At 35.3% G+C, this 11,004-nt stretch overlaps 1 protein-coding gene across 1 annotated transcript in view; it reads right to left on the reverse strand.

Moving 5' to 3' along the window:
- LOC145230571 (DNA-dependent protein kinase catalytic subunit-like) overlaps window positions 1–4,945 on the reverse strand; it is a 56,035-nt gene extending 51,090 nt beyond the window's left edge. Inside the window, exons 1-12 of the mRNA XM_080096020.1 lie at window positions 4,730–4,945; window positions 4,392–4,468; window positions 4,061–4,228; window positions 3,899–4,004; window positions 3,507–3,619; window positions 2,939–3,128; window positions 2,571–2,728; window positions 2,448–2,507; window positions 1,785–1,963; window positions 1,592–1,689; window positions 1,177–1,359; window positions 101–312 (exon numbers count right to left, since the gene is read on the reverse strand). Of these exons, the coding sequence (XP_079952146.1) occupies window positions 101–312; window positions 1,177–1,359; window positions 1,592–1,689; window positions 1,785–1,963; window positions 2,448–2,507; window positions 2,571–2,728; window positions 2,939–3,128; window positions 3,507–3,619; window positions 3,899–4,004; window positions 4,061–4,228; window positions 4,392–4,468; window positions 4,730–4,868 (1,683 nt within the window). The 5' untranslated portion in view covers window positions 4,869–4,945. The remainder of the gene's footprint in view (window positions 1–100; window positions 313–1,176; window positions 1,360–1,591; window positions 1,690–1,784; window positions 1,964–2,447; window positions 2,508–2,570; window positions 2,729–2,938; window positions 3,129–3,506; window positions 3,620–3,898; window positions 4,005–4,060; window positions 4,229–4,391; window positions 4,469–4,729) is intronic.
- Window positions 4,946–11,004: the final 6,059 nt, after the last annotated feature.

The following is an 11,004-nucleotide window of genomic DNA, read 5'->3' on the forward strand; positions in this document are numbered from 1 at the left end:
CCATCAACTTTAGCATTATATTTTGACATGCATTATATTACAAAAATGCAAAATAAGACTCAAAGCAGAGAAGCATACACTTTAAAAAAACTAATTTTACCTCACTCCATCTATTCTCAGACATGAGACTGCTCCACAATGAAACATAATCCTTGTATGTGATTGTCCGAGTATCATTGATTACATCATCTATGATGTCATCACCCTCCACACCACTTGGAGGAGCTAAAGAGCTGCCTCTTTCCTCATTTTTGCTTCTCTCCTCTCCAAGAACGACTCCATAAGAGCATGATCGTATAAGACCATGATAAGCTGAAGATAAGAAGTACTTGTCATACAAAATAGACAGAAGAACATCAAAAATATTTATTTATGCAGACAAACATAATTTTTTCACTACCGTATTTATTTTAGCTTGTAAGCTGCGACACATTTTTACCCTACCGCACGTGCAGCTTACATTTTAATATCACACTGATATTAAATTCTACACCCATGCTTTTTGTTTTGTTTCGCATTTTACATTCTTTTTTATGTTGTTTTGTGAAACATGTAGGAAAGAAATTGGTTTTCAGACAGGTTAAAATTTTGTTATAACATTAAACAGATGGGCAACTGTACTTGTACTCCAACCATATAAAATATGTTTACTTTTTGAAATATGTTCAATCCTACACTAGAGATGGGCCGAGCCAAGCCAGAACCTGATTACTCGGTACCGAGCATCGCTGTTTTTTATGCTTGGTGCTCGGCCGAGCAGTTGCACAAACTGACCCGGGCATTATATGTGCATATTTATGCCCATGTAAAACAAAACTATGATTCGAAAGGGTAGCCACGAACAAAAACGACTGTTTTATTACATGCGTCATATGTTGGAATATCTCATAGTTCTGGGGTCTGTACAGCTTAACACGCCGCTGGTGACCTAGAGGATAGTTCCAAACTAGCATGGAATTAAGAATGTTTGTGCCTTCACAATGCACCAAGCATTCTCGGCCCAGCACCAAGCATTAACGTGAGATGCTCAACCAAACCAAACATTTACAGTTTTGGCACATCCCTATTTTACACTACTATTTATGGGCATGAGTTGTTATCATTAAAGATGAGAATATTTCCACTTTACATATTTTTAAACTTTGACTAATTTTTTGCTTAAAAAATTTCACTGACTTATTCTTTCCAAGAAAGCATCTCTAACATCTGGTCTTCCATCAAAAGCATGAACTGCCGATAATATACATGAGTGACAGAAGAAGTAATATTTCCTGTGCAGACGAGGATATTTTTCGACAAGAAGAACACAGAGTCGACACAAAGACGACATAAAAGATTCTGAGAGACCTTGACTGGAACCTAAATGTATGAAAAAAAATTGCACAATAACATAACACTTCCTCCTAAAAGGTTTCTAGCTGTGTAAATATGGCTGCAAAAATGTTTAGAAAGAAAACAGAATAAGGCTCGCTTGCAAAAAACTAGGGGCCTAACTTCAGTTCAAAAGCAAGTATTCTTGGATTACACACTCTTTATTTCATGGCCACATTTGGCTCAAGGTTTATACAACCTTGTTTTGTTTATCACATACCATCGTCATCCATCTCAAGTTGCTGAGTGATGTTGGCAAGTGATTGGATGAAACTTGGAAGTTGATGAATCTTGTTGTCATCGATCCCTTCTTCACCACTTCACAAACAAAGTCATGTCAATTATTTTATTATTAATGTAGCACAAAAATGGTAATGGTGGTGCTCAGCCATTCATACTACAAAAATATTTACCTCAAAAACATCTGTTCACATTTGCTCATCATCTCTGAAAACATGTGACGTACATCAGACTTTGACAGAAACAGGCGACATGCTCCAGCGAACAATCCATAGCCTCTAACAGCCAGTGACATCACTTTACTTGATGTGTCAGACGAGTTTATCATCAATTTAAACTTTCGAATGAAAAACTAAACGAATAGTTACTTCTTAGTTAACACAAAAATTTCGCAGCCATTTTCTGATTTTTTGCAGCTTTTGCAAAATGTTAACATAAAATACCTATTTTTGTAAATGTTAGTTGTGTTGTGACATTATGCATGACAAACCCAGCTAATTTTTAAAAAATATGGTAAAGCACCTAGCATAACAAAATTCATGACTTAGAAAAAAGGTAATGCTTGTATTAAGTGCATTACCTTCTGTTATCAATCATTTTCGTTACCAAAATCATACAATTACGAATTTACGTGTGTTTATTTACCTGATGATAGTCTTAACTTAAGGATAGAGTACACAACAACAAAAAATGCCTGTAAAAAATAATTTGCGTTTGTTGCCTATTACTTCACCCTGGAGAAAAATTTCTGAAATGAGGAAATTTCCAACATACAAACTGGGTTATATTTAACATTGATCTTTGCAATGTGAAACGTATGAATGAAAAATACTGACCATAAACAATTGCTTGGATGTTGAACTTGCTCCTTTCTCATCAGCTATTGTTGAAGCCACCTAAAAATGAACAAAAAAACAAATCTGTTTCATTGTTTTTATAAGCAGTTGGTCGCTATAAACCTGTTGTAAAAATGAGTCCAAAGCAGCGTGTGCTTCATGTTTTAATTGTGGATTTTTGTGTTCAAACCAGGAGTTGAGAACATTGTAGTATGACTCGTAACTTTCTACAAGCAGCGGACCAAACTGGGCTGCATGGTCCTTAAGCAGTTTCATTCCAGCTGAAAAGTAAATCATTTAAATGACAACAGAAAGGTAATGAAACGTATGAAAAGTACATTATACAATCACCAGCTTCAGTTGATAATAGGATTTTGAAATTAATGTTTATGTTTTAGGCAAATATATTGCTAAACAAAACATATTTTTTACATTTGAGCACATTGTTTTATTTTGAACCACTTATTAACAAAGAAAGATTAATAACTTACCCAAAGGAACAGCAAATCTACTCAGTTCATTTTGTGGCTGCAAACTCATTCTTGCAAACCTCAAAATCTCTTTGCATCTCGTAACAGGATCTTCATCATACGATGCAGTAAATGAAAACAAGAGTGCATGAAGCCCCAACAAATAACCCTCAATAAGCTTGAGATCTGAAGCCTTGTTGGACGTAATCATCTGGAAAAAATAATGTATATTTTAACTAATTTTAAGAACAGTACAAAGACACTGAAAAATGATTTTACATGAAAAATGCTAAAATTGACATTTATACTTGTTCAAATGTCACGGATTGGCTGGGAATTAAATTAATACTGTGAGTTTTGGTTTTTATGCATTTTGTTTCGAACCAGTAACTTATAAGCTTTACAGAATTTGCTATACAACTTACTACCTGTTTCAAATGCAAAATAATAAATTTGATGATGTTTTTTTTCCTCAATAAAACTTTGACAAAAAAAATTGCATTAAAAACTGCTTTAAGAATATTTATTTTAGAATAGCAATAAAAATAGAAAGGAATGTAGGATTTTAATCAAAGTTGCTACAATCCACCTCTTTACGGAGTCCTCTCAGAAATATGTCGAAGAGTCGTTCTGAGTGGTTTGTCATAAACTCAGGGTAACACCTTGCCAGTGTACCAAGCATGTAAAATGATTGACCTTTCACTGAAATGGTATAATTTGTAAATCAATTAAACAAACACAAAAAATGAATAACACAATACCAAATTGAAAAAGGTTGCAACCAGAACCCAAAACTTAACAGCTCTGAATTTCATATCAGCACATTAAAAAACAGCAATACATTGGTTGACAGATTTAAGACTATTAGATAATTGAGCATATTTTTGTCAGAAAGATCCAATGCAAACAATCATATTTCCTAAATACTTTAAAATCCATAAGATACATAACATTTAAAAGTGCAAACTGGTTTCTACACACCTGTTGATGTACATTTAGTCGTGGCAATCTCTTCAAACAACATTTTAACCAAACCTTTTATCTGTTCCTGTTCAAATGACCCTGCTATACTTCGTTTAGCTATCAACTAAAGAAAAGTATGGTTAAGAACAGACAATAATTTTTTACACAAAACAAACTTACTTCTGCTAGAACTTGTAGGGCCTTGATTTTATTTTTTGCAAATCTGTCGCTTCGATACACCACATTACAACATCCATGTATGTCACTAACATATGGTCGTACGTATGAGCCAATACGGGGCACAAAAGTGGACAGAAATGTCAGAATCCCTTCTCGTACATTTTTGTGCTGATATTAAGTAAGATTCTGGATTTGACAAGTCTTACAAAGATAAAATTCAAGTTTTTAATTAAAAAAAAGTATTTTGCACAAATTTATACCAGTTGGATGAAAACTTTATGAATATGCAACCGAGCAAAAATAGTTTAGCATTTTCTGAGTAGTGTTTTACCTGTGGTTTGGCAACATTCTTAGAAATTATGGGCAATATTCCACCATCCTTGCTGAACAGCAAAGAGCAATACAAGCCTAAAACACAACAAAAAAAACATAAGTTTATGTGATACATCAGTATAAAAACAGTTGGCTGCAGTTTGGGAATTACAAGATAGTAATACTGAATCTGTAATCTGAGTTAAGTTTATTTTGCCAAGTAAAAGTCACTGTAGCAGCACAGTTACATTAAAACAATCTAATTTGAATTCATATAAAATAAGAAATTGTTATGTTATGCATCTGTAGGCAAATTATCATACTAGACCACAAAAAATATACCAATAAAAAATATACCTAGATCTTGTTTTGTGAGTCTTCTCGAGCATGTTTGTTCAATTTCTTTCACTTGTTTTTCTGCTTCATACAGTGAAGCGTCATCACTGCTAAATCCACATTCGTGCAGTAATTGCAGCTGTTCTGCAAGCGAAGACATTACCCACACAACAGCCCTCCCTATCCAAACATACTTCTGCACAGTGGGGCAGAAATAATTATTGCAGCAAGATTAAAAGTGACCGAATCCGAAAATTACAATATAATAGCGGTAAAACCCCTAAACTGAAATTACATGCTTGGTTAAATTTCGTTTTGGTTGAATAAACTTGAAAACTCAGCTTAGCTAAAACTTTACCTTGATACGAAACCTCTTTTTTTACGTATGACACTTTTACGTTACATAATTGTCCCTCTTTCGTAGCTTTAAACGACAGTATAAAAGGTTCGACTTCCGCAGCTTTTCTCCTTACATTCGTTTGAAGCTGTTTTTTTGGCTCTGCGTCCCTAGTGTGGTATCTGTATTATTATGTGACACTTTTCAAAAAAAAGAACACATTAACACTGTTGTGGTTCCGCTTCATGTACTGTCCTTAAGGCAGTATTCGCGTACGCGCATTCCACAGTCACGTGATTCGTTAATTGTACCGCATTCATTACTATTTTGCTTGTGGTGATTACTATTCGTGTGTGCTATGTAAATTGCCAATTATCCAAGCTATAAATGCTTGTTTCATTTATTCGTTATTCATTCTATTTTACTCTTCGAGCGAACAATACAAAGAAATACAACAAACACAATACCAATTTTACTAGAAAGTGCATTTAAAACTACATCAATAATACAGCAACTATTACACATTGCATTAACAGTTTAAACTTGCAGCAACAAAGCTGGACCCATCAAGATGATTTTTTTTTCTTCAGATTGAATGTCCACACCAAGGTGGGACCACGAGACTTGTTCTTGTACACAGGACATTCGCATATGTTCTTGGTCTCCTGTCTATCTACGGGTATAGCTTTGATAAAGATCGCCGGCATTACTGACAGGGAGTCGAAGAGCTTGTCATATTCAGGTTTACTTGGTTTTGTTTTAAGGGCTCGGTTCAGGTTTTTAACGTATATTTTCGAGTTCGGGTTTTGTTCCGGTTTGGGAAAATTATTCGATACGAACCGGTTTGCGTTTTTTTAACCAGTTCAAATTTTTATTCGTTGTAATTTTATTCTACCCATCAACTACCTGCCTATACCACACTCCAAAATAATTTTGCCTGTACAATGTTAGTTTTAACACGCCCTATAAGTGCTATCTCGTGTTTTCGTCAGTCCGCTGTTTGGAAAAAATCACAAAATCCAAAACAGACTGCATTTTTTACTGGTTCGGGTCCAACGCAAAACAAAATATGGGGCTGAACTCCGGTTCGGGTTTTTCGAAAATCGTAATTAGCGGTTCGGGTTCGGTTCGGGTTTAATGAAATTAACTGCTCAAACCGGTTCGTGGGTTCGGGTTCAGTTCCGGTTCGACTCCCTGATTACTGGGTTTAACTCCTTTAGATGGGATTCCGCCATTAGACCGGTTTGCGTATCCCATCGTGCTCCTGCGATAAGATAGTTACATGTTTTTGGTTTGTGTGGCTTTAGCGATGTATGAACAGGCTGCGTGCTTCGTGCTTCGTGCTGGACGGGATTCGAACCCACATCCTTGCGAGTTCAATACAGCATTCACGTAACCAAGTAACCTTATTGGCAGGTTTTTAGTCGACATTTTAAACATAACGTATAGAGAAGGTTTCAACACCGTGGCTGATGGGTTTCAAATGGCTTAAACTGAATTTTCGCATTTTTCTGTATTTCTCGAGCGTCCTCGTGTGGCGGGCTGTTGAAATCCTCTTTATTTTTCATTGTGACGTCACACTGCAGACACATCTTGTCGAGCGGCCATTCGTTCTTGCGAGCTATGGATTGCATGAGCAGCATGATGGCTGTGAGAAACGACTGCGAGAGAAAGTTTCTAGTAGTTAGCTACAACCGCGTCTATGCCATTGAAACGTAAAGCGGTAAACTGGCGGCGCGCAAGTTAACGCGCGAAGTTACTGTTGCGTTTTACATTGTATATGTGCGCGTAACAACCTGTTTGTTGCTAGTTGTCTAACAATACGCGTTAAATACACAAATAAAACCGCGTCTCAAGAAAACACAGCATTCGATGCTACGTGGGAACGTGGGAAATTCCGTTTGCCTTAACTGTGTACCTAATATGCAAAGAACTAACTAACAAAAATCGAATGTAGTGAGACATATAAAAACGTTTTTTCAGATTTAAATTTAAATTGGTCTTTGTTTCTCTCGTTGTTAGTTTTTTTCTGTGTGAAATTGGTCCGAATGGTTTTTAAAGTGGTAAAGGTTGGAAACCCCTGATATAGGTGCTTATCGTTTCAAGGATAGTAAGAGTAGTGATCTTAGCCTAATAAACTTAACTAAACGGAAGCCTACACAGAAAGGTAATTGACAAGGGTCAGAGTATCGTATCTAACGTTTACTCGAGTCGTCGTCCCTATGACTTCCGAATATTCTAAATATATTCCCGAATAGAAGTGTTTGGACCTCAAAAATGGTTAACGCAGCGGTTCTCAAACTGGGATCCGCGGCCCTTTGGGGTATTTTGCAGAGCTCGCGAAATGGTGGAATTCTATAATCTTGTTTGGAATCAGTTTGTGCAACTGAATAAGTTTAAGTCAAAGTGAAAGTGAGAATAGACCATCTCCATTGCTAAACATTAAACAAGCTTTATTGCATGAATGCAATTGTTCGCTCACAATTGTAATGCTTTTTGTCTTGTCTGTGATGTCAGATTTGGATCATTGTTATGCGCAATTTTGCATAACTAGCTAAAATCATGCATTAAACTTTCGTTTTTCTCAATACACATTTAGGCTTGCGGACCGCGAGCCCTCGAAATAATGCCAAAGGGATCATTTAGAAAAAATAACGAAAATGTTTGAGAAAAACTGGATTAACGCAACCGAGGTAAATTTTGTCAGGGATTGTGAATCATAAAATATGGCAACCCTATAATAAACAACATATCAAGGAGAGAAGGAACAACGAGGCCATCAGACACAACTAGTCTGGAACACATGTCAGCCACGTGGTGTCAGTAATGAGTATTATTTTCGGTACTGCAGCACAAAATTACGATATAGGTTTTTGTCGGAAAGAAAAATGTCGGAATCAGGTTGCGGAATCAGACCGCATGGTTTGCGTTTATCAGTGTCTGTTACATGTGCTGACCGCATGAAAGTGATCATGTAATAATTTGTGAAAACTGTTGACGACCTAATGGACCTGTGTCCGAAACTTGAATTACTGGTAAGCATTGTGTATTTTTATGTTTTCCTTGATACAGTAACAGTAATTGACGTCATGTCGTTTTAAATTTTTAGCAAAGTTAAGTTGGACATAAATCCTAGTTTTGTATTGTCTTGTTACAACCTGGTTAATTTACAGGTAAGTTGATGTGTGAATTAACCAAGTTTTACGCTTTGCCTGTATACTTAATATTGTATTGAGCCATATCTGTTATAGGGGGCAAGATTTGAACGACCCTGTTGTTTGTAATATGTGTGACGAACTTGGCACGTGGATATTGAGTATGCGGTTGTTTTAAGCGGTGTTGGACTTGTAAAAATGCCCCTCAGATTTTGTGCCACACCAAGACTTTTTTTGTGGCCTTGGAAGTTATTTGTTCTGAAAACAATAATAAAAACTTAGCCTACTCCTAACATATTTTTTCGTGCTTTGAAATTCACAGCAAATTTAATGCACTGTGACGCCGTTAATGCACTGTGACGTATTCGAATGATTTTGGCGTTCGTTTGATAGTGTACGAATACAATTCGAATAGTTGATATTAACTTTTGAATCAACGATTCATGAATACAAAAGCTTGAGTAAATTCATTCGAATACAATCCGAATTGTTGCTGGTCTTTGGCAACGTAACAATTCGTAAAATCGAATACATGACTATATTTATACGAATACAATGCGAATTGTTGTAGGTCTTTGCCAACCTAAGAATATGCAAATTCGAATACACAGTATTTTTTACGAATCCTATTCGAATTGTTGTCTGCTTTTGGCAACGTAAGATTAGTAAAATCAAATATATGACTACATTTTTTACGAATACAATTCGAATTGTCGATTACCTACAGACTGGGAGTAGTCGAGAATATGTTGCCACATATTTTTGCCAAATATATTCGGATACAATTCGATTCGGCAGTTAATGTGACCTGATTTGACAGGTTTTTGTTTATGTTACAAAACAATGACCAATAGAACTTTGGTTATGACGTTACATAAATACAATTGTGTTACAGAGCAACATTAGGTTGTTCTCAACGCATGACAGGTGAAGCAAACATCTCATGTAAATTTGGGAAAATTTATATGACGGAGATTTAAATCAGTCAAGCTAGTGTGGCAAAACAAAGCTTGTTGGTTTACATTTTTACCAATAATTTTGGAATGCATAAACCCAAATGCTACTTTTTGTTCGAATACCTTCTAACCGCAACTACAAATACCCGAATTGGTGCATCCGAATTGTTTGCTTCTTACAACAACAATTCGTAAATACAAAAAGCTGAAACCGTTAATTCGAATACAATTCGAATTGCTGAAATTTAAAAAGTGCGCAAGTATTCATGAATACGAATACATGCTTGGGGTTATTCGAATAGTATTCGAATTACATGTCGTTGTATTTGGGTCAACAATTCATTAATACTAAAACACATGACTTGTTTTATTCGAATACCATTCGAATTGCTCTCACTCAAAAATTACTATTCATGCATTCGAATACAGTCATGCAGGTATTCGTAAATTATTCGAATTCAAACCCATGTGTAGAGTATACGAACCTAACTTATGGTAGTTCTCACAATTATAAAACTTTTACGTTACTGTTGTCTGTGCTATTTTTGATGAGCATGAATTTAAAGGCTGGTTGGAGAAATAAAGGGTGTGTTGTAAAAAATCTTCAAGTTTAAACGATTAGCAGTGAGACTGAAATATATATTAGTTAAAAAATGTCATTTGCAGGATAGTTTTGGATCACGATCACCTTGCTTACAAATGCACCATAAATACATCTCTTTTGAATATCTTCACGCAATAATAGAGCTATCACGTACTTCTTCAGTTCCTGACACTGCGAGAAAAAGAACATATCCACAGGTTTAAAAATGGTTTTTTTAAACACTATATTTATTAAAAACAACAACTCTAGAGAGTTGGCCCGAAAAATACACAAAGAATGTTCAAGAATTATAATTCTAGACACACTTCCCAATGCACCACACCCTTAATAAAACAAGCTAGAGTGGATATTGTAAAGCAAAACTTGCAGTTAGCGGTTCGTTTCTTCTAGTTGGGTAATTTTAAAATTCCTCTACTGTGCTCGTGTCGTGGCTTGAAATAATACAGTCGGTATAAAAAAAAAACATTTTGATCATAACAATGTAAGAAACAAAAAAAGAATAATAGATGTACAATGCATAAGCATGAGTTTCACAATTTATGGTTAACTGTAGCCATTAGGTTTTTAATACTGCATTTGTTTCAAACCACATTGCTGCATTTTATGTCATTTTGACCTACAGATCCATTGTGTTTTATAAAAATTTAATCCACAGCATCTAACAAGAAAAACAGCATCTATAACTTACTTCACGTAACAAAACACCATTCAAATTGAAAAAATACAGGTAGATGTTTGCAACATTTATGCAAATGGGATCCTTTGTGTAAAGAAGACAGAAAAACTTGCCTTTTTTGCAATTTAACATCTGCACATTTTCTAATAATGTGCGCACATTTTGATCTTCACATTTTAGCGTACATCACCTTTAGTTTCTGACACTGCTAAAAAACACATCCACAGGTTTAAATGGGGTTTTTTGAACACAATATTTATTTAAAACAAAAAGTCTAGACAGTGGGCCGGAAAAATACACAAAGAATGTTCAAGAAATATAACTCTAGATTTTGCACAAAATCATGTTCCAGGAGCACAAAAACATTATCGTTATGCTGGTAAATGGAAAAGCTATATACTATTATGAGCAAACTGATTTAAGAAGGGATTAGCAGTATTCAAATTTTTAACGGTGTTTAGTTTACTTGTATTGGTAGCTTGTAAACCACGTCATTGAAGTGATGAACTTCTTCATGTTGGCTGTATGTGGTAAATTAAAAACTGCCTGAGATGTGGAATAGGCTACA

The sequence above is a fragment of the Phallusia mammillata genome, chromosome 1 (genome assembly GCF_965637545.1).
Source record: "Phallusia mammillata chromosome 1, kaPhaMamm4.hap1.1, whole genome shotgun sequence".
NCBI classification, from domain to species: domain Eukaryota; kingdom Metazoa; phylum Chordata; class Ascidiacea; order Phlebobranchia; family Ascidiidae; genus Phallusia; species Phallusia mammillata.